This window comes from Theropithecus gelada, chromosome 10 (genome assembly GCF_003255815.1).
Source record: "Theropithecus gelada isolate Dixy chromosome 10, Tgel_1.0, whole genome shotgun sequence".
Taxonomy (NCBI): Eukaryota; Metazoa; Chordata; class Mammalia; order Primates; family Cercopithecidae; genus Theropithecus; species Theropithecus gelada.
Genome location: NC_037678.1, coordinates 26,164,313 through 26,192,085, shown reverse-complemented (window position 1 = coordinate 26,192,085; position 27,773 = coordinate 26,164,313). Strand labels below are relative to the sequence as shown.

At 51.4% G+C, this 27,773-nt stretch overlaps 1 protein-coding gene across 1 annotated transcript; it reads right to left on the bottom strand.

Annotated features, from left to right (window-relative positions):
- Window positions 1-6,767: 6,767 nt before the first annotated feature.
- On the bottom strand, window positions 6,768-17,706 carry LOC112632868 (ral-GDS-related protein-like). The gene is given in 14 exon segments (XM_025398993.1): window positions 6,768-7,093; window positions 7,595-7,716; window positions 8,067-8,090; window positions 8,683-8,757; window positions 9,254-9,328; window positions 10,882-10,951; window positions 11,451-11,554; window positions 11,924-12,139; window positions 12,906-13,228; window positions 13,369-13,562; window positions 14,931-15,103; window positions 16,966-16,983; window positions 16,985-17,128; window positions 17,566-17,706. Coding segments are annotated over 14 exon segments (1,719 nt in total). The 3' UTR covers window positions 6,768-7,053.
- Window positions 17,707-27,773: the final 10,067 nt, after the last annotated feature.

Here is a 27,773-nt window from a genome sequence, read left to right as displayed (position 1 = left end):
AGGTAGATGGGTGACATACTATGGTTTTTAAGGGTTTTTGGGTTTTTTTGGTTGTTGTTTTCCTTAAACAGAGTTAACAATCATTAATTTGAATAAAAAAGGAAAACATTAAACGGTTGGTATGTGTAATGTGAACACAGTTCTATGACTTCTTCAGCCATAGTCTCAATTTGACATGCTAGACTATGAATCCTAAAGACTGGTATGCGGTTACTGCATTGGAGTTACTGTTCTCATTCCAACAACTGTAGAACATTTTGAATAGTGTTTTAAAATTTTATTTTAATGAAAGCTAAGAAAAAAACCCTTACTTACACACTAAAGAAAATAAACATAAAATGGTCTCTCGCCTGCCTAGCAAAAGTCCCATGGCCTGATCCTGGCCAGCAGGAGCAGCTGGTGTTGAGGAGCAGGGGCCAGATGCAGCTGAGCTGCCAGCCTCCTACATGTGGTTCCCTGGTGTCCCCGGTCTGGGTGAAGGATGGTGCAGAGCCGGTGTTCTGGCCAGCACCCCGGTGGGGTCCCAGCTACTGCAGGATGTTGCCGGCCTACTGGGATTTGGGCTCCAGATGGCAGGACAGCTTGTAGCTACAGGACAGTGAGGCAGCTGTGAGGCCACCATGAGCCACACATCAGGTCCCCTCTCAGTGCATGCCCAGCTGAAATCCTGGGTCCCCAGCGGTCCCCATGCAAGAGGGTTGATGCTGGCCGTGGAGTCATGGCCATAGGCTCTCTGCAGCTTGCCACAGGAGAGCCTCCTCTAGGCCAGGTGGGGTGGCTGACACCTGTAATGTCAGTATTTTGGGAGACTGAGGTGGGTGGATTGCTTGAGGCCAGGAGTTTGAGACCAGCCTGGACAACATCATGAAACCCCATCTGTACCAGAACAACAACAGCTGAGCAACAGGACATGGTGTCTGTACAGGCTGTACCGTGTCCTGGGAAATGGTGTACAGCAGTAGTCCCAGCTGCTTAAGAGGCTGAGGAAGGGCTTGAGCCCGGGAGGCAGACGTTGCAGTGAGCAGAGATGGTCACACTGCAGTGCAGCCTGGGTGACAGAGCCAGACCATGTTGGGAAAAAAAAAAAATGGAGAGCCTTCTCCCACCCTCTGCCCATCCCCTAGGCCCTCACCTCTCCTTGTCACTGAGCTGCTCCATTCTTGGAAAGTAGGTGACAAATTTCTCAAGAGGCTGAAGCCTGTAATTCATGGCAGCCACTTGGAGCAGCTGCATTTCCTGCAGAACTCGGACCTCCTAGAGACAGAAGGCAGGATGTTGACAGGGCCTGGGTGGAAGATGCTGAGGGGGACTTTAGCAGGCAGGGAGAAGGAGCTGATCCCTGGGGCAGTTTTCTGAAGGGGCCCCATGCAGCCACCAGCCTATTCTCAGAGTTGGATGTAAACATCCCCTCCTGTAGGAATTGGTCTTTGATCCAGTGCATTTCCCACTTTCTCCATGGGGATTGGTCTCCTCCTCCTGTGTTTGTCAGCCCCTCCCAGTAAACCTAAGATGTACGAGATGGAGCCAGGGAGTGTCCTGTCCAGGGTGGACTGTGAGGTCCACCTCCCCACCCTCATCCCGTGTGAGTCCCCCCTTTCTCCTCTTGTTGCTGTTGCCCTGGAAGGCAGGCAGAGTCCATCAGAAAGGTCCCTGGCCCACAATCAGCCCCATCCCGCCCCCTCCCATGCTGCACTACTGCCAAGGCCACCAGGGTCAAGGGATATGCACATGACAGGACTTGGATCTGCCACAGACTCCATGCTCTAGAGCAGGGGGCATGGGAGCTGAGGCTCAGGGACACTCTGCCCCAACCCTGTCTGATGACAGGGAAACTGAGGTCTCTTATAGAAAGAAAGCCCACAGTGACCCTGGAACTGTCTGCCCTTGGAGAGGCTCAATTTCACTCTCCTATTACGGGACTACCCTGGGGAGTCGCTGAGTCCAGCTCAGCCCACATCTCAGCAGCTTTGCAGTCAGGCAGCTCTGCAGCTTCACCACTCAGGAATAGGGACTGGTGGCTGCCATGGAGCCTCCATCACTAAGAAGTGATGAGATGGGCCTGACACCCCCACCCACAGGAGCGGCTGTGAGACTCTCAGGAGAGGAGGTTTGCCAAGGGCTGAGGTCTAAGGGCTCAGTCCAGGCCCCTCTCCTCCCAAGCCTCAGGATCCTGGTTCCCAGCCAACCTGCCCCAGGCTCACTCACATTCAGATCATCTGGGATGGCCGTATCCAACCTGTGTAACTCAGTCAGAAAATCCCCGAGGAAGGCAACCACACCCTGTGCCAAGGAGGGTTGGGGAAGTGGTGATGAGTATTGGCCCTCAGGTGCCTGCCCAAGGTCCTATCCCATGAAATCCCATCAGCCCCTGTCTCCCAGAACCCCCCTCCCTAGGTCTCCTAGATGGAGCAGCCAAAGACCCTCAGCTGCCTTTCCCATTTCTCTGCCTCCTCCATCCCAGCTGACCTGCAAGTCTAGCAAGCACCGCTAGTTACCTCTATAGTGAGATTTTAACAAGTCACAAGGGCCTATGGTCCCAGCCTGACCCTTCCCCACATCCACTCTGAGTCCAGCTTTCCCAGACCCTTGCTTTGGTCTCTCAAATGGAGGGTTTCCAGGCCCAGTGACCACAAGAGGACAGAGCTGGGTAGGAAGCCCCCACTGTTATGATATGGAGGCCTCCAGCTGGTAGGGAAAGGAACTCTGTCCTCTGATCTCTTACAATCCCTGTATGCCACAGGCTCACTCACCTTCTTCTGCCTCCGCAGCCTGTTCTGGGCTCTCTGGTGGTTCCTCTCCTGGGTGACCACCTTAAAGATCCCTGCCTGCCAGGTTTCAGGGACAGGGACAGTGAGGCTCTCCTCCCTTCCCCCACTTACTCCCCAGCCACCCTACACTGGGATGCCCAGGAACTGGCGTGAGTCACCCGGCACAGTGCTCATACCACTGGCCCAGCTCCACACTCCCTGTGTATGTCACCCAATCATGCAGCCGGGCCTCCCTGAGACTTTTTCATCTTCTGTAAAGAGCGATGAAACCCACAGCTACCTCACAGGGCCTCCTGTGTAGTGTTTCCTGTAGCTGTTGTCATTGTTCTCACCCTCATCCCTCTGAGGAAGAACCAGGCACGAGTGCCCTCAAATTGCTTTCTTTTCTGGAACCTCATTTCCATACAGTGAAGGCTGCACTACAGGCTCAGCATCTCTTCATTTTCCAGAAGAGCAAACAGGCCCAGAGTGGGTAGTGACTCCCCAGGGCCCTAAAACAGAGGGCGCCTTGTCCCGTCCTGGAGGCTGTGTCTCGGCTGCCTTCACCCCATATGCCAGCACTGCCACCCATCAGAGTCATGTTATCTGGAGTCTCTGAGTGTCTAGGTCTCCAACCAGGCACAGTCATGATGGGAAAGGGACAGGGCGTTCTAGGACACCTGGTTAAGTGGCACCTGCCTGTCTGAGCCCCACTGGAATCTGTGACACACAAACTGGGTTTGAGCCATGCTAAAGGTTTTGCCTTGCCAATGATCCCCCAGGGGAGTTCCGTGCACAGAACTCTCTCTTCCTCTACTCAGGAAGTGGCCCTCTGAGGCACCATCTCTGACATGGCAGGGTTTTCCAGAATCCTGGGTGGGGTGACACGTTGCCTTCTCATTTGCATGGAAGATTCTGAGATCTGGTCAGGGAGGATCCCCTAGGAACATGAATCCCCCAGATACTTGTCATGAGTGTGTGTCACTGCTAACTGGTGAGAATCCTGTGACATGACCATTTAACTAATGGTAACGGGCATAGTTTGGGAACAATTTTCTCTCATCCTGTATGTCATCTGTCTACTCTGTTGGTAATTCCTTGTGTTGTGTGGTGGCTTTTCAGTGTATTAGGTCCCACATGTCGATTATTGCTTTTGTTGCAGTGTCATGTGGGGTCTTAGGCATATAAATCCTTTGTCAAAGCTGATGTCAACAAGGGTATTTCCTAGGGTCTCTTGTAGGACTTTTGTACTTTGAGGTCTTGCATTTACATCTTTCATTCATCTGAGTGAACTTTGGTACATGGTGAGAAGTAGAGGCCTAGTGTTACTTACTCTTCCGCATATGGCTCGCCATTTATTCCAAGAATGTTGAAAGGGGAGTTCTTTCCCCGTTACTTATTGTGTATTTCATCCAAAATCAAGTGGTATGAGGTGTATGGGTTTACTGCAGGTCCTCTGTTCTCTTCCACTCATCCATGAGGAAGCAGGTTCCTAGAGCTTGAGTGAAATTTCGAATCGGGGTGTGATGCATCCAGTATTGTTTGGATTTCTCAGAATTGCTTTGGAAATACAGGGCATTTCCTGGTCTCACATGAACTTCAGCATTGTTTCTTTCCATGTCCTTAACAACAATTTGCTCTATAGTAAAGGTATACAATTAAAGAGTAGAGTGGGACATTTTGATCCATGCACCTATACCTTGTGTAATGATGAAAGCAAGGCATTGACTGTTTCTGTTACCTTGTGTAGTTATTATTTATTAGTTCTCTGTGCTTGCAATATTCAGAATCCTTCTCTTCAGCCCTTTTTGGAAAATATGGTAGGATACTGTTAAGTCTAGACACCCTGCTGTGGAGTAGAATAGCTGAATTTATTCATCTCAGTGTAACATTGTATCCATTTCCCAGTTTCTGCCCTGAGCCGCCAACCCACAGCCTCTCTTCACCACTGTGGAACTTTCTTGTCTAGGAGATAAAGTCGTTTAGAGAGAAAGTTGATCTCATTCTCACATTCATGAAATCATGCCGTGTTTGTCCTTCTCTGCCTGACTCATTTCGCTGGTCATGTCCTCCAGGTCTCTGCACGTTGCTGCAGATGACATGGTTTCATGAATTTCTATGGCTGAAGAGGATTCCACTGTGTACTGCAGTTTCTTTATCCCTTTATCTGTACATGAACAGGTAGGTGGATTGGATACCTTTGCTTTTGTGAATAGTGCTTCAGTCGCCATAGGAAGGCCAATATCTCTTCAACATAACAGATTCCATGTGCTTTCTGTGTATAATCGGCGGTGGGATTGCTAGGTGAATGGGTAGTTGTAATGTAAAATGTTTAAGGCACCTTCAGCTGCTTTGCTTCGTGTGTATAATAATGTACATTCCCAGCAAAAGTGTATAAAAGTGTCTTTTTCTGCTTTTTTTTTTTTTTTTTTTTTTTGAGACGGAGTTTCGCTCTATCGCCCAAGCTGGAGTGCAGTGGCTGGATCTCAGCTCACTGCAAGCTCCGCCTCCCAGGTTTACGCCATTCTCCTGCCTCAGCCTCCCGAGTAGCTGGGACTACAGATGCCCGCCACCTCGTCTGGCTAGTTTTTTGTATTTTTTAGTAGAGACGGGGTTTCACCATGTTACCCAGGATGGTCTCGATCTCCTGACCTCGTGATCCACCCATCTCAGCCTTTTTCTGCATTTATACATTGGCCACTGCCTGTGAACGTATGGGTGGGTGGGTTGTTTGTTTGTTTGTTTGTTTTTGGTAAGTTTCATTGTAATTAAAGTGATAGGTTATCTGAGTGTGGTTTTCACTTAGACATTTGTGTGAGGATTAGTGAGGTTGAGCAGCTTCTCTTTGACCTGTCAATTTCATGTTTTCTTTTTAGATGTGCCTGTTCAGGTTCTTTGCCCAGTTTTAGCTAGGGTGTTTGGTTTTGTTCATTTTCCCAGTTAGAGTAGTGCTAGTTTCTCATGCATGTTAGATAACAACCCCTTTCACAGATAGGATTCTGCTGAACTAACTTTCAGTCGGTAGGATGCCTTCTTTAATGGTTCATTCTTTCTCTTCCCCATGCGGAAGGTCTAAAATGATGTATAGTCCCATGTGTTTGTATTCACATTTGTTAGCAGTGATTTTTGTGTCCCATCCAAAAAGAACAAAAAATAAGAAAAAGTATCACCAAATCAGTTGCATGGTCTAAGGGTTTCTTGCCATAGATAATTTTTGCTTTTGTTTTCTTTCTTTTTTGCAAACTGCATGCAGAGATACAAGTTTTGCTGAGATACAGACTCCTACTTTTCTTGTAGGAGCTTTGTGGCTCCAGGATTGGGTTTAGGTGTTTATTTCGTGTTGATTTAGAGGTATGATATTGCAGACCCTGAAATGTTGATTTCTTTGGCTTGTTTTTGTCTGATGTAGCACAATGGGATTTGTGTTCAAATTAAGCTGTGGGAAATCCTTTAGACACTGGGTTCAAACAATTCTCTCCTTTCTTGATGTTCACTTAGGGGAGAGGTGTCTGAAAGTCTGGGATGATCGATAGTGGAAAAAGTTTCCCTCCTGGAGACTGATGGCCAGTTCCCTTTTGTCCAGGACTTCTGGAGAAGGCCAGCCCTACCACTTGCTTAAATACCTCCTATCTCCAGCCCTTCAGTAAATATTTCAGTGATTCATTAAATATTTAAACCTTAAGAAAGTAGAGTACCCCAGTGGAACTTGAATTTCACTAGAATTTAAGTTTGAGAGTAGCTGGTCAGTAGAACAAGTGTGGTAGATTGGGTAACATGCTATGATTTTTAAGGGCTTTTTTGTTTTGTTTTGTTTGTTTTCCTTAAATAGAGTTAACAATAATTAATTTGAACAAAGAAGGAAAAGGTTCAGTGATTACCATGCGTAACGTGAACACTGTTCTATGACTTGTTCAGCCACAGCCTCAATTCGACATACTGGACTATGAATTCTAAAGACTGGTATACGGTTACTGCACTGCAGTTACTTTTCTCAGTCCAACAACTATAGAACATTTTGAATAGTGTTTTAAAATTTTATTTTAATTAAAGTTAAACAAAAAACCCTTACTTATACACTAAAGAAAATAAACATAAAGTGGTCTCCCGCCTGACTCGCAAAAGTCCCATGGCCTGATCCTGGCCAGCAGGAGCAGCTGGTGTTGAGTAGCAGGGGCCAGATGCAGCTGAGCTGCCAGCCTCCTAGATGTGGTTCCCTGATGTCCCCGGTCTGGGTGAAGGATGGTGCAGAGCCGGTGTTCTGGCCAGCACCCCGGTGGGGTCCCAGCTACTGCAGGATGTTGCCGGCCTACTGGGATTTGGGCTCCAGCTGGCAGGAAAGCTTGTAGCTGCAGGAGACAGAGGCAGCTGTGAGGCCACCGTGAGCCACACATCAGGTCCCCTCTCAGTGCATGCCCAGCTGAAATCCTGGGAGTCTTGGCCATAGGCTCTCTGCAGATGGCCACAGGAGAGCCTCCTCTAGGCCAGGTGGGGTGGCTGACACCTATAATGTCAGTACTTTGGGTGCCTGAGGTGGGTGGATTGCTTGAGGCCAGGAGTTTGAGACCAGCCTGGACAACATTGTGAAACCCCATCTGTACCAGAACAACAGCAGAACAACAGGACATGGTGTCTGTACAGGCTGTACCACGTCCTGGGAAATGGTGTACAGCAGTAGTCCCAGCTGCTTGAGAGGCTGAGGAAGGGCTTGAGCCCAGAAGGCAGATGGTGCAATGAGCAGAGATGGTCACACTGCAGTGCAGCCTGGGCAACAGAGCCAGACCATATTGGGGGGGAAAAAAAAAATGGAGAGCCTTCTCCCACCTTCTGCCCATCCCCTAGACCCTCACCTCTCCTTGTCACTGAGCTGCTCCATTTTTGAGAAATAGGTGACAAATTTCTCAAGAGGCCGAAGCCTGTAATTCATGGCAGCCACTTGGAGCAGCTGCATTTCCTGCAGAACTCGGACCTCCTAGAGACAGAGGAGAGGTTGCTGACAGGGCCTGGGTGGAAGATGCTAAGGGGACCTTTGGTAGGCAGGGAGAAGGGGCAGATCCCTGGGGCAGTTTTCTGAAGGGGCCCCATGCAGCCCCCAGTCTGTTCTCAGAGTTGGATGTAAACATCCCCTCCTGCAGGAACTGGTCTTTGATTCCATTCCATTTCCCGCTTTCTCCACTGGGATAGGTCTCCTCTTCCTGTGTGTGTCAAACCCTCCCAGTAAACCTAAGATGTAGAGGATGGAGCCAGGTAGTGTCCTGTCCAGGGTGGACTGTGATGTCCACATCCCCACCCTCATGCAACGTGAGTGCCCCAGCTGCTCACCTTCCTCCTCTTGTTGCTGTTGCCCTAGAAGGCAGACGGAGTCCATCAGAAAGGTCCCTGGCCCTCAACCAGCCCCACCCCACCCCTTCCCATTCTGCACTACTGCCAGGGCCACCAGGGTCAGGGAATGTGCATATGACAGGACTTGGACCTGCCTCAGGCTCCAGGTTCTAGAACAGGGGGCATGGGAGCTGAGGCTCAGGGACCTTCTGCCCCAGCCCTCCCTGATGACAGACAGGGAAACTGAGGCCTCTCATAGAAAGAAAGCACTCAGTGACCCTGCAACTACCTGCCTTTGGAGAGGCTCAGTTTCACTCTCCTATTATGGGACTACCCTAGAGAAAGGTTGAGTCCAGTTCAGCCCACACCTCAGCAGCTTTGCAGTCAGGCAGCTCTGCAGCTTCACCACTCAGGAATAGGGACTGGTGACTGCCATGGAGCCTCCATCACGCAGAGATGATGAGATGGGCTTGATACCCCCACCCACAGGAGCATCTGTGAGGCTCTCAGGAGAGGAGGTTTGCCAAGGGCTGAGATCTAAGGGCTCAGTCCAGGACCCTCTCCTCCCAAGCCTCAGGATCCTGGTTCCCAACCAACCTGCCCCAGGCTCACTCACATCCAGATCGTCCGGGATGGCCGAATCCAACCTGTGTAACTCAGTCAGAAAATCCCCCAGGAAGGGGACCGCTCCCTGTGCCAAGAAGGGTGGGAAGTGGGAGGGGTAGTTGTGATGAGTATTGGCCGTCAGGTGCCTGTCCAAAGTCCTGTCCCATGAAATCTCATCAGCCCGTCTCCCAGAACCCCGCTCCCCAGGTCTCTCAGTCGGAGCAGCCAAAGACCCTCAGCTGCCTTTCCCAATTCTCTGCCTCCTCTATCCCAGCTGACCTCCAAGTCTAGCAAGCATTCCTAGTTATTAGAATTGTTAAAATCCCACTCTATGGTGGGATTTTAACAATTCACAGGGTCATGTGGTTCTAGCCTTACCCTTCCCCACATCCACTCTGAGTCCAGCTTTCCCAGAGCCTTGCTCTGGTCTCTCAAATGGAGGTTTTCCCAGCCCAGTGTCCACAGGAGGACAGGGCTGGGAGGAAGCCCCCACTGTCTTGATATGGAGGCCTCCAGCTGGCGGGGAAGGGAGCCCTGTCCTCTGATCGCCTGCGGCCCCTCCATGAAAAAGGCTCGCTCACCTTCTTCTGCTTCCGCAGCCTCATCTGCGCTCTCTGTGGGTTCCTCTCCTGGGTGGCCACCTTAAAGCTCCCCGCCTGTGAGGTGTCAGTGATGGAGACAGTGAGGCTCTCCTCCCTTCCCCCAGTTACACCCCAGCCACCCCGCACTTGGATCCCCAGGGACTGGCGTGTGTCATCTGGCACAGTGCTCATTCCACTGGCCCAGCTCCACACTCCTGTGTGTGTCACCCAGTCATACAGCCGGGCCTCCCTGAGACTTTTTCCTCTTCTGTAAAGAGCAATGAAAACCACAGCTACCTCACAGGGCTTCCTGAGTACTGTTTCCTGTAGCTGTTGCCATTGTTTTCATCCTCATCCCTCTGAGGAAGAACCAGACATGAGCGCCCTCAAATTGCTTTCTTTTCTTTAACCTCATTTTCATCATGTGAGGGCTGCACTACAGGCTCAGCATCCCTTCATTTTCCAGAAGAACAAACAGAGGCCCAGAGTGGAGAGTGACTCCCCAGGACCCCAAAAGACAGGGCACCTCCTGCCTGTCCTGGAGGCTGTGTCTCGGCTGCCTTCACCCCATATCCTAGCACCACCACCCATCAGGGTCGTGTTCGCTGGAGTCTCTGAGTGTCTAGGTCTCCAACGAGGCACATTCGTGATGGGAAAGGGACAGGGCATTTTAGGAGACCTGGTTAAGTGGCACCTGCCTATCCGAGCCCCACTGGAGTCTGTGACACACAAACTTGATTTGAGCCATGCCAAAGATTTTGCGTTGCCATTGATTCCTCAGGGGAGTTCCATGCACAGAACACTCTCTTCCTCTACTCAAGATGTGGCCTCCTGTGGCTCCATCTCTGACTGACATGGCAGAGTTTTCCAGAATCCTGGGTGGGGTAACATGTTGCCTTCTCATTTGCATGGCAGATTCTGAGATCTGGTCAGGGAGGATCCCCTAGGAATGCCTGAATCCCTGAGATACTTGTCATGAGCATGTGTCACTGCTAACTGGTGAGAATCCTGTGACATGACGGTTTTCGGGTGTCTGCAAAGGGCAGAGCGGGCAGTCACCGCAAACATGTATGTCTGTCCCGAGCATGCCCATTGGTACCCATAGCTGGGCGGTCCACTGGACTCCCGGGCACATGATTTTCCTCTGTTTTCGTTCCCCCTCTCCCACAGTGTGGGCAGAGGTCCCCTGCCCATGGAGGTGCACTGCAGACAGAAGCAGCAGCAGAGGCCTGGCTTCCTGAGGAATTGCTGGCCAGTTTGAGGAGGGAAGAAAGTCCCACCTACCATAACCATCCCTCAGCCTGGAGGAAGCTCTATGCCAGCAGCATGGACCAGCGTGGGAGCCAGAGCCCTGCTAATGCTGCAGCTCATCACCCCCGCTCAGCAGCCATTGCCACATCCCATTTCCAGGGCCTCCTGCCCCTGTTCCCCTACGTGCCCATGGACCCTCATACCTCTCTCCCTTTTGGCCCAAGGTAGGCATGGAGGGAAATTTTCAGGTCCACTTTTAGTAGGTAAGTCAAAACAAAGGAAAATAACCACTTCACACCAGGTCCAATGCCCTTCCAAACTCGCTCTTTTCTCTGACCCTTAAACACTTGTGCTGCATCTCCCAGACTCCAGTGTACCTTGATCAGCAGGTCCCTCTTCAATGTAGTGTCTTTTTTGTAGAGTTCTTTTAGATATTTTGTGCTTTTGCTATGGACAGAGGAAAGAAAAAGAGTAAATTTGGGAATAAGCTGGGAGATTTGTGAGTTCCATTCTAATCCCTTTTATTTGAAAGCCCAGAGAATCCCAACTTCCTGGGTGAGAGTTTCCAATGGGGTCCTCTGATGAAAAGGACTCCAGAGGACCAGGGTGGGACCTGTCATGCTCCTCCACTGGCCCGTCTCCACTTCCCATGAGCCCCTGAATGTTCACAGTTAGCTTCCAGCTGGACACAGTTCCACTGCTGGGTGCAAACACCTGAAAGCCTCCAGTTGGCTCCAGTCTGTTCCTGATGATTAAAAAACCTTAGTCCTGAGTTGGAAATCCTTGCCTAGGAGTCCAAGACAGCTTAGTGACCACACCCATGGGCCCATCCCTGCCTCCGGTGTCCCTGGTCTCCAAGAACCCTTCAGAGTCATTGAGGGCATATGGGGAGACCTACGAATCCCTAGGTCAACCCTGGCATTCCCATGGAGAGAGTCCTCCTCACCTGGACACTGCTGCCCATGTCTTGTGTAGCCGATGTATTGGGTTGCTGCACAGAGCAGAGACGATGGCGTGCACCGAGGAGAAGTTGTTGAGGCTTAGGCACTCCTGGAGAGGGAAGAATGAGCTGTGAGGTCCAGAGTTGGAGCCTGGCCTACTTCAGCCTCAGCCCCCTCTGCTGAGATCTCCCCTCCTGGACAAAGCAGAGGCCTAGGGAGCCTCAGGAGGGCACACCTGGAGTCGAGTGCATATCACTCATCTAGGATTTTAGTTCAACCCAAGGAAGAGCCCAGCTCGGAAGTGAGCAGCCACCACTGGGCCATGGGAGTCAAGGTCAGTGAAGCTCTGGCAAGAAGGGCCTAGGGAGTGTGAAGGGCTTAGGCCAGAGATACAGATGCCAATCCTGAAAGCCGATGGAGGAGAAGAGGCAGTTCCCCATTTTTAGAGAGGGAATCCTCAGGCCCAACCATGGCTTACCCTGGCCACCTTGATCCAGTGCTCCACCACCCTGGCCCTGTCCTGGGCCCTCATGCTGTGGTCCCCGAGGCAGGAGGTGGTGACACAGTTGGCGAGCCTGTTGAAATGTGCGATGGTGGCACGAACTGTGGGTGCCACGTGCTCATTCCCCTCCTTAGCTCGTTGGCCCCAGATAGAGCCCAAACATTCGTAGAGCTCTACCTTCTTGAACAGCTCCTTTGGGGGAGGAGGAGAGTGTCATGGACAGGGCACAGCCCAGCTCAGAGTCACCCACAGTCCCAGGCAGGGACTGAGCTCACAGTCATCCATGGTCTCTGGCAGGAACTGAGCTGGAGCTCAGAAAGCTTTAAAATGGGCTCCAGATGTGTAGGAGTCCCTGGGTTTGATATTTTGCCTACCGAGGCCCCTGAATGCATCATGGCCCAAAACTCCATGAGAGTGGGAAGAGAGAGTGACATTTTCTCCCAGGCCATCCGCCCTCCAAGGAGTAGAAGGTGGCTCAGGCCTGCCCGTCCTGAGACCTTGTCTTCCTCCCATCCCAATCAGCCTTCTACTTCTTCTCCACACCGGTGCACTTTCCTTGTGGCAGATGCAACTATGGGCTCTGTTTGGGTGTCTGTCATAGAATCTAGTATGCATCAGGCACCGAATAAGTGCTGAGGGTCGTGAGGCTCCTGAGCAGCTGGGTGAGTGACCCATGGCCCTGCCTGCCCCCCAGTGATCACCTGCCCTGCCATGCTTTCTGTCCATCCCCTGTCTTTCAGTCTGCACAGTCCCTCTGTGGAGCTGGCATGGGCGATGTCCCAACTCTGTTGTCCACATGCAGACAGGGAAGGCTTGTGGATGAGGAAACTCATCCAAATCCCATGATTGGTAAGAAGTAGAGGTGTAATTGGACCCGGGGTATTGGCCGCTCCTCAGAGAGAGGCTCGTCTGAGACAGCTGATGCCAGAGGCACAGCCTGCAAAGCCCAGCTGCTCACCGCATCCATCAGGGTCAGCTGCTCTGCCAGCAGCCTGGGAGGGAAGGTCGTTACGTCAGACAGCTCGTCGGGGGGTTGGTTCTTTACACTCCCGGGACAGGGACAGGGGGCCTCTGGGGCTGACTGCGGCTCCAGCGGTGTTCCTGAAAGGGGCCCTTGCCCTGGTGCTGGTGCTGGTGCTGATGCTGAATGTAGATATCCTGGTGCACCCAGGGCTGCACCTGACGCTGGCTCCAGAGCAGCCCCCAGGTCCGCCAGCAGTGGTGCTGCTGGCTCCAGGGCCAGCATGGTTAACGCGTGTTGCCCAGAAGATGGCGCAGGATCTGGAAGAGGAGAAAAGGTCACCATAGCAGTCACTTTTTACCGGGTTTTCCAAGTACAGAAATGACCGGATGGAATGTAAGGGAATTGTAGCCCCTAAACACCACCCCTGGAAAGTCTTCCAGACTGCAAGCCACCTCACCATCTGGCTTGGCTTCGTTGGGCTCCGGAAGCACCAACTGGCCTAGGACAAGTTCCTGATGGTCCTCCATGCCCAGTCCAGGCCAGGCGAAGTTCCTGAAGGCCAGCTTTATCCGGAAAGATGATCGTTGCGGGGGCTGATAGCAAACTGAAGTGTTTTCAAGGGGCCAGGTGAACAAAATGGAGGTGGTGGTGCTGGTGATGGAGTGGACAGCTGAGTCAGAGGCCTGGCCTTCTCCCACACAACCCTCCAGGGCACACTTGCGTGGTTCTGGGTCCCTGGCCTCTTCCTGCCTGTGTAGAGGACAGCCCCACCCTACCCCAGGTCATCAGTGCTGTCCTGGAAGGGGCAGACCTGGCCATGCAGCAGGACTGTACAGACCATTGCGCGCCCCGGCATTCTACTGACATTCTCTTCCCAAAGGCCCTGGATCACAGCACTGTGCACCTGGACACTCAAGACTGCAGCTCCAGGCTGATTTATGAGCAGGTTGCTCATCAGAGCTCCAGCTCTGGGTCCCCTGGTCCTAGGGTTAGGAGGGTAGACGCAGATGTTGGGTGGAGGAGGACAGGGAGAGCTGCGTAGCCATGGTGCTGGGGAATGGGTCTCTTTGTGGCCAGCTGTGACCCCAACCTCCCCTCTCCTTTGTAGGGGAACTAAGTCTGTATTTACAGAACTCACTATTTGCCTCTTTCAGGGGAAATCCCTAGACGTCAGCTGACTTGTGTGAATTACAAGTATGAGCCCCAGTGCTCCTTTAGTCTCTCCCCTGCCAGGTTACACATCTTTTCCCCCATGTTTTGTGGGTGAAAAGACCCTTCAGAACCCTAAATCCACCCAGTTTATACTTGTTGCTGGGCTCCGTCATTCTCGTCAGAATCTGGGAGGATGCCACCATATGTAGAGGAGGCCATGAGGGTTTCACCTCTAACATTCTGTAGATATGACCTGTTTATTCTGTCTCCTATGAGCGCCTGACTGTGGGTAGAGTTGAGACCCAGGGATTATTTTGTTTATGAAGTTATGCCAAGCCACAAGAACGGTGCACAAATGAGGTGTTCTGTATGTATGTGTTGAATGAGTGAACTTCAACCGTTGGAGAACCCCAGTGAGCCTCTCCAGATGTCTGTGGGCCTGTGGCTCCCTTTTCAGCACCAAGGGACCCCTCTTCTGTCTGTGTCAAGAAGAAAGACCAGCCAGAAGAAATCTCAGACATCCTTTACCAATGCCATTGCAGACTTGCTTTCTGTGTGTTTTTCCAAACTGCAAAGGATATGGGCCATTGCGGCAGAATGCTGAGAGCTGCTTCAGTGAGGGGGAAGACAAAAATAATAAACATGAATCATAGCACCCACAGCAGATTTTCCAGAGTTTTAGGTTCTAGGGACCCCTTTGTTTGCCAAGTCGTAGATCGTTCAGTCCCCACAAGAACCCTGTGAGGTTCATCTTCTCACTACTCCCTGTTCCAGAGGAGCCATCTGAGGCTCCGAGAGCTGCATCTTCAAGACCCAGCCAGGAGGGGACAGAGGCACCTCTCTGCCTTGGAGGGGACGGACACTCACCTTCTAACCAGTAGTTCCAAAAAGTGTGGCACGGTGATAAAGTCCCAGGAGGGGCCCAGGCAGGTAGCATAGGAGGAGATGGGTTTAGTTAGCAAGGCTGGAACCAGGGAGTCCAACAGTTTCTCCCTTGTACCGGGCTGGAAAGTTGGCATCCTGCAGATCTCATTTCCATACTAGGGGGACAAGGAGGGACATGGGAGTCAGTGTAACACCATGAACCACCAGAGGATTAGGATCTGGAACTCACACCAAGAAGCACCAACCCTTCAGGGATTTGTGCATGTGGAGAACCTGGGTGCCCATGGTGAAAAGGGTTCTAGGCTTTCAAAGTAAAATTGTATGTGAGGATGGAAAGTGATAAAATGATTCACGCCTTCAAGGCATCGTCACGGTGTTTGTCAGCTGTGGGGCAACGGCACCCTGTGTATCAACCGCCTGCATGAGGAGCATCATCCCTGCAAGTCCTCAAGGCCGGGGGAGGCCTCGTCTCCTCCTCATTTTAGCTACAGGGCACAGGACAAGACACTCTAGAAGAACCCTTTGACTTATAGGGATATGATTGTTTTTGTTCTTTAACATGTACGTGAGTCTGGAGAAACAGCTACGTCCATCCCAGCCTTGGGCAAGGGGAAAATGCTGGAAGACTCCAGGGTGGGAAGAAATGCATACCAAGGCCCAGAATCTGCCAGGCAACTTGAGGAATAGAAAATGCAGGCAGGTATGGAACCCGTGAAAGGTTACGCAAATGTATGTTTGAAACTGGAAATGAAGCAAGGTGATTTTCTCTGCCACGCAGACAGTAGATTGGCAAAAAGTTAAAAGCATGTTAGTATTCAGGGGAGGCTGTGTTCAGAGAAGCAGCTACCTTCAGAGGCTGAGGCTGCTGGAGGCCTTTTGGAAAGTCAACTGGCTAGAGCTGTTGAAAGTTGCTATCTGCACATCCTTTCACCCAGATTTCCCTTTCCCCGGTGTCTGTCTTCCACAGGGGATTTGTATATTTTATGGGTTAAATTATATCCCCTCCCCCAAATGTAAACGTTTCTATTCTCAGCCCCAAAGACTCAGAATGTGACTGTGTCTGGACCCAGAGTTCTCCAAGAGGTAATTCAGGTGAAGTGAGTTCATTAGGGTGGCCCCTAATTTAATATGCCTGGGGTTCTTACAAGGAGAGGTGGTGAGCGCACAAAGAAGTTGAAGAGAAGACCCTGTGCTGACCGAGATAGAAATCAGCCATCTCCACGGCAAGGAGAGAGGCCCAGAGAAACCACCCCAGACTGACAGCTTGACATTGGGCTTCCAGTCTCCAGAATTGTGAGGAACCAGATTTCTGTGGTTAAGCCCTTCAGTCAGTGTGCCATGTTATGGCAGCCCTGGCAAACTGCTCCAGCCTATTAGGACACACTTAGGATTATGCTCCCTGTAGAAAGGCTGCCTAGAAAGGGAATTGTATCACAACAGGCTCCACCAGCACTGAGAGGCTGACCCGCTGTGGAGCATGGCCTCCCTTAAGGAATATTACAGTGAGATGCGAGGGTGCAGCTCCTGCCCGGTGGGTCTGCAGGGATGAGTTCTGTGAGATGACACTTTAAACACACATGCATAGAGTAGCTTCACCTTCTTTTGTTGTAATCGGTGCCCCCCCCCCCCCCCCCCCCCCCCCCGCTTGTGTAAAAATATTGGATTTTAAGTCCTGGAGGAGGTCTGACAGGGCGGTGGAACTGCCTGTTGCCGGAGATCCACTTAGGGTGGGGAGCTACAATGATGACAGTATGAGTATATTGCTACAGTGTTACCATTATACTCAATTGTTGTGGCAACGTGTTGAGATACTCCTGGCATAGCATCAAGTGAAAACAGAAGGATTTTCTCTGATCTTCCTCTGATAGGTGAAAGGGATTTTGCCTGTAACCAAGTTGCCACTGGGGACTAATGGCAGCCAGATTCCTTTGGGAGAGGACAGTGGGTCACTCAAGTGGGAAATTCCTAGGACAGAGCTTAGGGAGTCCCCATATTCATGTCTGAGTCCTGGGCCCACCCTGGTTTTCTGGAGTCCCTGTCTGTGGAGACCCTTCTGTGCCCTGTCTCACCCCAGACCAGCACTGGCCGTGGTTGTTGGCATGGGGCACCTGCCCGTCTTTGAGGAAGATGGAGAAATGGAATCCATCCAACAGCTCCTGTTTGATCTGCTGTGTGGAGTTCTGCAAAGAGAGTGCCCGAGAGCCGGGCCAAGAGGTGTCGGTGGCCTGCCTGGCTGACCCCACAGTGGGACACCCACAATACAACTCCTTCCTGGCCCCCCCCACCCCAACAAGTTTTGGCACATAGGAGCATCTGCGTAGACCTCCAGCCAGAGAAGGTTGAGGTCTCCGGCAGATGAAACTCGAGGTCTTGGGATTCAGATCTGAGCAGACAAACTGTGTCCTCGACACTCACCTTCCCATCCTGCTAGGCATGGTCTGGACTGTGAGCCTGACATACCTATCAGACTCCAGACACCTGACAACCTACCTGCTCCTGTCCAGGGAGGGCCCCTCATCTCCTGTTTCCCCCAAACATATGGGGAGGGACTCAGTGCTGCCCTGATGGGCACAGCTGAGGCCTGGCCTGGACGGGCCTGCCCTGGGCCCTGTGTTACCTGTGGGTGCCTTCTGGCAAAGGGCCAGAGGCGTCGAGGGTGAGGGTTGAACCAATGTCTATATTCTCGAGAAAGACTCTCATTTTGGCCTCTTCTGCGACGAGGAGGTCGGCAGCACGTCGGGACACAGCAGGAGAACATGTTGTTCTCCGGAGTGTCGCCCACCAAATGAACTGGAAATGGGGCTGTGTGTATAATATGGGTGCTTAGTTACCAGAATTCTAAGTTCTACTGGGGGTCTGTCAGCAAGGAAGTGAGGTCACATCATGTAGGTTCCATCCTGTAAGCTCCTCCTTTCCATAAGACCTACTCAAAGGTCCCTCTGGGCTTCTGGCCGCTCACCCTCCCCCGTCAACTCCTTACCTGTTCTCCATTATGCCAAAGTGTGCCCCTTCAGCACCTTGGGAAGACCTGGATGTAACCAGGGTCCCAGTTTTGAGGAGCCAGTGCTGGGTCAAACAGCCTTTATCTTAGCAGTTGTGAGACCCTAGAGAAATCCTATGGTGTTTTGTGGCCTCCCCAGCATGCACAATGGGGGTTATGCTACCATCTCCTTCCTAGGGAACTCCTGAGGTGTGTTTGAGATAAATCTTAAAAAACTCATGGTATGGTGTTCCCTGTAGATATTGCACATCCTTCGAGATGGAAGAAATGCAAGAAAGAGTGAGAGGTAGCATGGAATAAAACTCCAGTGGGCCTGGGGTCCACAGTGTGATCTCAGGAAAAGCCACTTTTGTTCTGGGCCTCGTCTTTCATGCTGCACCAGTAGACGTTGAGGTTAAATGATATTCAGACATCCTCCTTCTCTGACGTTGCACCTTCCAGTGCCTTCCTATTTTATTTAGACCCAGACCCTGTGCGTCATCTCAGCCTTGGGTGGGCAGCATCCACAAAGACAGCACTGACGGGTTAGTGACTCCCTTCTGAATGATGGAATAGGACACAGATGGTGGAATAGCACTTCAGGACCACTTCAGGATGTTATAGCAAAGAGCCATAGCCTGGGGAGCTCATCAAAAACAGAATTGTATTTCTCCCAGTTCTGGAGGCTGGAGGTTGGATATCAGGGTACCAGCCTGGTTGGGCTCTAGTGAGGACACTCCCGCCCCATTCACTGAGCTTTTACAGGTGCTGTCCTTTCCTTGGAGGACGGCTCAACTTTAGGATCATGGGTAGACCTCCATGCAAAGCCCAGCTCCCACTTGTAGCTTGGTGACCGTGAGGAAGTCATACAGCATCACTGTGCCTGTTTTCTTCTCTGAGAAATGGTATTAGTGAGAATTGCTTCCCTTTTTAATCACACAGAAAATAAAGCATGGAAAGAAGTTAACTTGGTGCCATTGGGCAGAGAGTGAGAGCCCAGCAAACCGGAGAGATCAGCTTGCCCACATCAGTGATGAGGAGTGCGGAGAGTGGGTGAGGCTGGGGCAGGAAGCAGGGCAGCCTGCCAGAGCCCAGGAACAGGTGAAGGGCAAGAGTGAGCTCCTCCCTGAATTGTCAGGGGACACAGGCATGCAGGGGCCGTGGGGAGCACAATCATCAGGGCTGCCCTCGTTCCCCTAGTTCCCTCCATATCCGACATGGTCCCAGGGCCCCCTCTCCCTATGTTTCCTCTCTACCCTGCTTTCTTCCTGGCTGCCCTCCTAGGACTCATTTTTGGCCCTGGTCAGGTGGAGTCTTCAGGTGACTATAGACCTATTAATAACTCCTCTGAGGTTCAACACACCATTTTTTGAGACATCTTAACTCAGTCGGAGACTTCCTCCTGCTGGGACCTGAAAAGGGGCTGGAGGGAGCTGAGAGTGCAATGGCAGTTTTCCCTGTGGCTGCCACTCCAGGGCCCACTGTTAGGTATTTGCTGAACTCAAGCTTTCTTTTGGGTCTCTGGGGTGCTGAGGTGTAATTTTCCCTCTTAAGATAGGCTGAGCCCCCGGTGGGTGCCTTAGTCTCAGACATGGGTCCCCCCGAGCTGGGAGTTGTGCTCTAGCCTCAGTGTCCTAGGACACCTCACACCTGGCCCTGCCCATTCTGGCTTCCAAAGCCGACAGAGAGGGTCTGTAGAAATTCCTAGGTATGAAAGGGCTACAAATAAGTTATAGGAAGTGGATTTACATAATACAGTGGTTTTCAGCCATTACTACATGTTTACTTCAGCAAAGGCAAAATTTAAAAATGTTAATACCCTGTGTCACCCTGCAGAGATTTGGATTTATTTGATGGGGCAGGAGACAGGCATCTTTGATTTTTCATTTGTTTGATTGATTGTGACAGGATCTTGCGCTGTTGCCTGGGTTGTAGCACAGTGGCACGATCATGGGCACTGCAGCCTTGACCTCCCAGGATCAAGGAATCCTCTCTTCTCAGCCTCCCAAGTGACTGGGACTATGGGCCTGCACCACCGTGCCATGCTAATTTTTGTGTTTTGTGAGATGAGGTCTCACTATTCCACCCCAGTTGGTCTTAAAGTCCTAACCTCAAGCTGTTCTCCTGCGTCTGCCTCCCACAATGCTGAGTTTACAAACATGAGCTACTGTGCCTAGTCCTGTATCTTTTAAGAGCTTCCCTAGTGCTTTTAAGGGGCATCTAAGCAAAGAAGGCTTTGCTTGCAGACGGCTTATGAAACCCTGTTGAGGCTGCATCTTCTTCACAGCCATCAGATTGTTCCCTGAAGTGTCTGCTTAGCAGTGCATAGGCTATTTATATCGAGGGCTTTGGGGAGCTGTTGGGTTTGGGGATTGCCTGGGGCATGAGTGTTGGCTGTGGGATCTCTCACAACCTGGTCCTATGGGACATACAGTCTAAGATCCTTCTTTCCAGGCCACCATCCTGCCTCTCAACGCTCCTGTGGCAGGAGGCCAAAGATCAAGACCCCGTGCACAGAGGCATCCAGGTGCAGGACTGAAGTGGAGTGACTCGTTGGGAGAGGCGACTTATAGCTGCTTGCTGGAAGGGTGTTGGGAAGTATTGGTCCATCAGGTGTCACGTCCACCTGTTCCTGCTGAATCCCAGCGATCCTCACTTGGTGTCTGGGTCTCAGAAGGGTGTGGCCCTGGGTTCTTGCCTGGCTGAGCTGGTATTTTTGCAGCCTCTTTGGGGCTCTTGTATATGAGGCCTGACCTGAGTTGCTTCAGGAAACTTTTGCCCCTAAGACTGCCTCCTCCTTAAGAGCAGAGCCTTTGTGTGGAGATCTGGCTGGCCTCCCTAGCGCCCCACCTGTCCTGTCCTGTTATGTCTGGGTTTGAGGTTGTGTGGAGGGGTCTCTTCCCATAGAGGAGGCAAGGTCAGTCGTGTGGGTCAGAGTGAAGCACGGCAATCCCAGCTGACTGTGCCCGGCCTTTGACTGGAGGAGTCGGAGAATGACCAGGCCTGGGGAGCTGCCCTTCCTGGGAAACAGCATGTCTCCTCCCCTATTGTGGAGTCTCTGGATGTGACCCAGAGTGTGCTGGGCCTCTGTAGCATGTGCTGGGTGTAGCCGTGTGATTCAGGTTGGGAGGTGCAGGGGATCATCTGCTCTGAGCCAGGTAAGGCCTGGACAGGACTGGGGCAGCTGTCGAAGAAGCCGGTTCTGATGGGAGAGTAGGCATGGGTAGGGAGGGGACAGGGTCACCAGGGCTGTGTGTCACTTGTTGTTGCTGCTTGGTCTGCCCTGGGAGTGAGAACACAGGTGGAGGCTGCTGTGGACCCCCTTTGGCTTCCCGCAAGCAGGTGTTCACGTGGGAAGCAAGGCAGGTGGGAGACAAAGCTGGTCTCTGAGGTGTTGAGTGGTTCTTTGTATGTCATTGTCCTTCTTCTCTGTGCTGTCCCCAACAGCTCTGCTGTACCAGCCCACTGAACAAGTAAGTCACTCAGAGTATGCTGGTCTTACACGAGTGTTAAGACCCTGGAAGGACCAGAGAGGGCTTAAGAGTTTCTCGGAAGACTGAGCCTCAGGTGGGTGGATGCCAGAGTCACTGAGAACAGCCCATTTGAAAAGTCAGAGGGATCGTGGGCCCTAAGTATGCCTGCCTGGTCCGTGGTGACCATGCCAGCAGGGACAGAGCCTCAATAGAGCTTAGGTTCTGAGCTTGACATTTGGCCAATTGCTCTCTTGGTGGAGGCAGGAACGTCCTGCTTCCCCAACCCCTGTCTTTTGGTCTCCAGGATCCTTGGAGCAGCTGCAGGGTGGGTAGAGGGGTGTCTCTCCAAATGCGTGGTGAGATGAGCGTCCACCTGGCTGCCTCTGCCGGGAGAAAAGAGTAATGACTGCAGCTGGGAGAAAAGCGAGCCCAGGTCCTTTTAGAGTCAACCTTGCTGCTCCGATTCTAATTTTCAGTTCAGATTTTGCAGGCATGAATGTAAGTCCGTGAGTACCTGCCCTTTGAAATCTTTTGGTGAGGACTGAGCACTCCCCAGGGACTTCTCATTGAGCACCAAAAACACGGCTTCCCAAATCACCACCTCATCCCTTCCCAGGACCTGCTGAAGCACACACCCATGGACCACCCAGACTGCCTGCCACTACAGGATGCCCTCCGCATCTCCCAGGACTTCTTTCTGGCATCAGCGAGGACATTGACCCCTCTGGACTGCAGTCATAATGGACTCCCAATGGGGAGGTGAGCTCAGGGCCCAGCAAGGCCTCACACTGAGGTTGAGGAGCCTGTGGTGGACCAGATCCCCAGTTTCTTCTCTTATGACACAAGCATCGTTTTGTGCCCCTGTGTCTGCAACCCTGATCCCCCATTCCCAGCCAAGGAGAAGTCTTCAGTCCTTGGTCACCCTGATTTGATTCCCTGTGGCATTCTGAGCCCTAGGCTGAGAGCTTTAAGCCCAGTGTCTCAGTAATTTTCCTAACAATCCAGTGAGCCAGAAGAGGAGACAGGCCCAGAGAGTCTCTCCTTTTCTGCCACACAGTCTTTCAGTTGTAAGTGTCAGAGCTGGATTCTTTACCTCGGGTAGGCTGTCTGGAGACCCCAGGCATTGTTCCCCACACCAGGGAACTCAGCCTGTGGGTACCTCGTTCTTGATTGGAGGCACCTGCCCATGGCCAGCATGATGCCATCAGGGTGACCCGGGAGGCTGAGGTAGCAGGAGATGTCAGCCGCTTTAGATTGGTCTGCACAAGCAAGAGTCAGGGAGTGAGCCCCACAGAGGGAAAGGCTGGTACTAGAGACAGCCAAGGCCATCCAAGTTGCTGAAACATTCCACGTGGCCTCCTGGATGTTAGCAGTTTCCTTGGGGGCCCTTGTTGGTGCAAGGGTAGGGGTTAACCCAGTGAGGGGAAGCAACACTCAGCATTAGAGGCACAATTAACGCCTGTGCGTCAGCATCCTGGCCCAGATCAAAGGCTTCCTGACCGATAAGAGGTTGTTATGTAGCCCGTAGGAGTGAAGACTGCCTGGGTTCATGCTCGTTTGTTACATTTGTGAGCGAGGGGCGGGTCTGGAGAGGGTCTGATGGTGCATAGGGAGCTGTTTCTGTGCAGTTGCTGGTGCCAGTTTGCAACACCATGGAATGTCACTAGTTTTTTTTGGTCTGAAGATATCTGAAAAATCTCTGGAAGACTTAGAGTAGCATCGGTTGTAGGTCATCTTAACTGTACGCTTTCAGTACGCGCAGCTACATATTGCAGTATACGTAGGTCACATGGTGTGTCATGGAGACAGGAAAGGCTGGGACAGATGGTCGCAGCCCCATAGAAGCCCTACTCTGACGGTGGCTGAGGGGAAACTCTGGAAGTCCTCATGGAGTAGAAACCATCCAGAGCGCAGGTGAGAGGCAGCTTCAGGTCCCCCCAGGACACTTCTGCAGCCCGACCGAAGGCAGCCCAGAGTCTCCCATCCCCTGGGTGTATTTTTTTCAAATGCGTCCATCATATATGAATTTGGGTTTGGTATTTGGTTCCCTCATTGTGTCTGTTCTGTATTTTTATGTTAATGCCAAAACCATATTGTTTGGATCTCTGTAGCTCTTCTATGTCATTTGTAATCAGGGAGCATAATACATCCATGTACTTTGTATTTCCCAGTGCTGAGATTGCTGGATGATATAGTGGTTTTATTTTTAGTTGGAGGAGGAACTGCCGACTATTGCTCGTAGTGTGTACACCAATTTCCATTCCCAACCGTAGTGTCTAAGAGGTTCCCTGTCTGCAGGTCCATGCTGGTGATTGCCTGTTAAGAATTCTGTTTTTGCTTTTGGCAACATTCATTTTATGTGGATGGGGACACTATCTTAGTGTGACTTTGATTTACATTTTTGTGATAATTAGTGATGTGGACAAACTTTTTTTTACCTGTGCATTTCCTGCCTTCTTTTCAGAACTGTCTATCGGTTCTTTGCCCAAAGTTTTGTTGGATTATGTGGTTTTGTGTATTTTCTTATTTTGTGTGAGTTTCTGGTATATGTCAGATGAATACCTTGAACTATATGATTCCTTATACTCACTGCCTGGTAGCATCCTCTGCTCATTCCATCTCTTCTGGTCAATGACCACTGCCTGTGTTCCATTCTTCTCCCTCCCCAGGGCAGGGCCCCGACCTCCTGCCTGCCATGTTTCCTTATCCTCATGGAGGCCTGGCCCAGTGCGGGGCCAGCCACATGGCACAGTGTACAGGGCCTTTCTGGGTGGTGGGCAGGCCAGTTGGCATGGAAAATGGGGTCTCTGAGTTGACTGTTGATGCAGACACCTGCATTCAGGGTTCCTCAACTGGGGCCCATGTGCGTCAGCCACAGTTGTGTGCCACCATCACTCCTGTGCCTTTGCCATGCCCATCACCTGGCATGCCCATCCTCCCCCTGCTCTCCAGCCTTGGATCCAGCTTCAAATTGTGTTTGAAGTCATGGTTGTCATCAGGCCACCTTTACTGATCACACAGAACTCCGGGTATCCTCTGTCCCTTATCTTCTTCATGAGGGCTTTTTTCTGCTGCCTGAGGTCTGGGCAGGGCAGGGTCAAGTATTCCTAGGGCACCCCAGGACTACAGTCTTTCCCTCCCATAGTGCACAAGTAGGCACACTCCGGGTCTCACCTAGGCCTGGGCTGTTTCAGTCCCACATTGCCTCGGACTTGAGCAGCAGATGGCCCTGTACAGGTCAAGCCTGGGAGCCCCCAGGACCCAGCACCCCTTCCCTCCCTCCCAGAGCTTCTCTCTGCTCACTGCTGCCGGGGGCCTTGCAGCCTCTCTATCTTCTATGGGAGCCCAGGGTGAACCTGGCCCCTGCTTCACACCCTCCTCCTGGACCAGTCAGGAGAGGTGTGTCTGGGCATCTGGGCCGGGGGCTCCCCTTTGGCCCATAACTGAGGGGACATGATTTTTTTCTCCTCTGTTGTCTCCGTGGTCAGAAGGCCCCAACATGTCCCCACACAGGCCAGGTACTGGGAGGCCAGGGGTGGCTCTTTGCTACTTGGGTTGATGGGAATGAGGCAGATGGTGGCAGAGGCTTCCATTTTGTGAGCATTTGTTGTGGGACCTGCCTGTGCTTCAAGCTCAGTACACCTTCTCCCTTTTTTTTTTTTTTTTTTTTTTTTTTTTTGAGACAGAGTCTTGCTCTGTCGCCCGGGCTGGAGTGCAGTGGCCGGATCTCAGCTCACTGCAAGCTCCGCCTCCCAGGTTTACGCCATTCTCCCGCCTCAGCCTCCCGTGTAGCTGGGACTACAGGCGCCCGCCACCTCGCCCGGCTAGTTTTTTGTATTTTTTAGTAGAGACGGGGTTTCACCGTGTTAGCCAGGATGGTCTCGATCTCCTGACCTCGTGATCCGCCTGTCTCGGCCTCCCAAAGTGCTGGGATTACAGGCTTGAGCCACCGCGCCCGGCCAACCTTCTCCCATTTAACCCTCACAGCTCATGAGGGGATCCTGCCGGGACCTCCACTACAGAAAGGAAAAGAGGAGAAAGTTGGTATCTTCTGAATTCTCCTAACAGAAGAAGGAGGGTAGAGGGCTCCTGTGCAGGGCGTGTAGGAATGCAGAAGGAGTATGGAGAAGGGAGAAGGGACAGTGTGTAGTGCCCCTCCCTGCTGAGCCACATGGTTGGAATGGAGCATCACAGCAGAGGTGGCAGAGCCAGAAACCCTAGGATCTGGTGTCAGAGGGACACAAGGCCCAGCTGCCAATGTGTGGACCAGAGCCATGGGGGACACCTTGGCTATGCCCCAGCACAGAGCTTTCTACTGTCCTGGCATCAGCCCTGGGGACTGGGGCAATGGGGTCAGTGCCCTCAGCTGGACACAGACACGTGGAACAGAGCTTGAAAAAGAAGGGCCCCTGAGCCCATAGGATCCAGAGACCCAGCAACCAGGGAGGCCTGGGAGAGGGAGAAGGACGCCCTCAGCTAGCACATGGGGGCTTGAGGTCCTGATAACTGTTAAGGGACCTCCTCTGATCTCCCCACTGGGGACACCCAGCACGTGCAGGCCTCCTTCCTGACTTCTCTGCCAACCTTTTCCCTAGCCTTAAAACTTCCTCTTCCCAGTGTTATTGTGACACTTCATCAATTCTCCTTCTAGTCCACTAGATGCTGCTGTGTACTTACGTAAGCACCACCATCTCTAATTCCTGGGATCCTAGTTTGGGAAAGACAGGGGAGCTGGTCAGCCCTTCGGATTTCTCAGTGGGGAGAATGGAGACTGCAGCGTTTGCCAGGGCTCTTCACCATTATGGTAGTGATTTTAACTCCAGTGGCTGTAACTTGCTGAGCACTCAGCACATGCTGAGCTCGTTGCACAGATTGACTCCTGTACCCCCACAGGCCTCTGTAATGTGAGTTTTCACCACCCAACATACTAGGAAACGGTGTCAGAGAGATGACGTGACCTGCTCAGGGTCACACAGTGCATACCTGGACAGGCTGTGATTCAACAAAGATTTTTGTTTAAGTCCAAATGCCAGGGACATAATATTGTCCTGTTGCTCATAGAAGTTGCTATTTACTGAGCTCTTATTATGCAGACTTTATTCCTTCAATATAAGATTTACTTACATTGTGAAATATACTTAGTACCTAATAGTTACATTGAGAAGATTTACTTCTTTTTTTTTTTTTTTTTTTTTTTTGAGGTGGAGCGTCACTCTTGTTGCCCAGGCTGGAGTGCAATGGTGTGATCTCGGCTCACTGTAACCTGTGCCTCCCAGGTTCAAGCGATTCTCCTGCCTCAGCCTCCCGAGTAGCTGGGATTACAGGCATGCTGCACCACGTCTGGCTAATTTTTTTTTTTTTTTTTTTTTTTTTTAGTAGAGATAGAGTTTCTCCCTGTTGGTTAGGCCGGTCTCAAATCTTGACTTCAGGTGATCGACCCACCTCGGCCTCCCACAGTGCTGGAATTACAGGCATGAGCCACTGCACCCGGCCACTTCTCTTTATTAATATGATTATCAAATAATCCAAGGGCTTAATCTTTCATTCTATTTAAAAATCTAGCTCCTCTTGTGGCCAGGCACGGTGGCTCATGCCGGTAATTCCAGCACTTTGGGAGGCCGAGGTGGGCCGATCACGAGATCAGGAGATCAAGACCATCGTGGCTAACACGGTAAAACCCTGTATCTACTAAAAATACAAAAAATTAGCCAGGCATGGTGGTGGGCGCCTGTAGTCCCAGCTACTTGGGAGGCTGAGGCAAGAGAATGATGTGAACCTGGGAGGCAGAGTTTGCAGTAAGCCGAGATGGCACCCCTGCACTCCAGCCTGGGCAACTGAGCAAGACTCTGTCTCAAAAAAAAAAAAAAAAAAAAATTGAGCTCCTCTTCTTCTGTTATTAGTGCTTTTGGCATGATAATTTTTTATTATTCTTATTGTTTGGTGCATTTATAATGATACACACTGTGTTATCGAATGTATTCTAGTAAGAGTAGCCTACCAACACAGTTCTGTTGGCCAAGTATGAACTTGAATTTCCTTCTAAGTCAGCAATACAGCTTCTTCATGAAGAGAAATCTTCAATCTTAAATCTTTTGGGCCTGAAATTTGGAAATAAAATTATAGAGTGGTAAATGTTAAAATGTTGGTTATGAGGGACAAGAAAACCTCACACACCCACTGTCTCCATTATTTTCTAAAAGAAAGGCCATCTTAATATAACCAAACACCAGTCTGGCTGCTCACCAGTCAGGAGACAAAATGCAAGAAGTGAAAGTGGTGAAAGGAAAGTAACTTTCTTTAAATGTTAGCAGTTAGGAAATGACCACGCTCATGCCTCCCAGAGACCATTTTAAGTTTCAGGGCTGAGTGAAG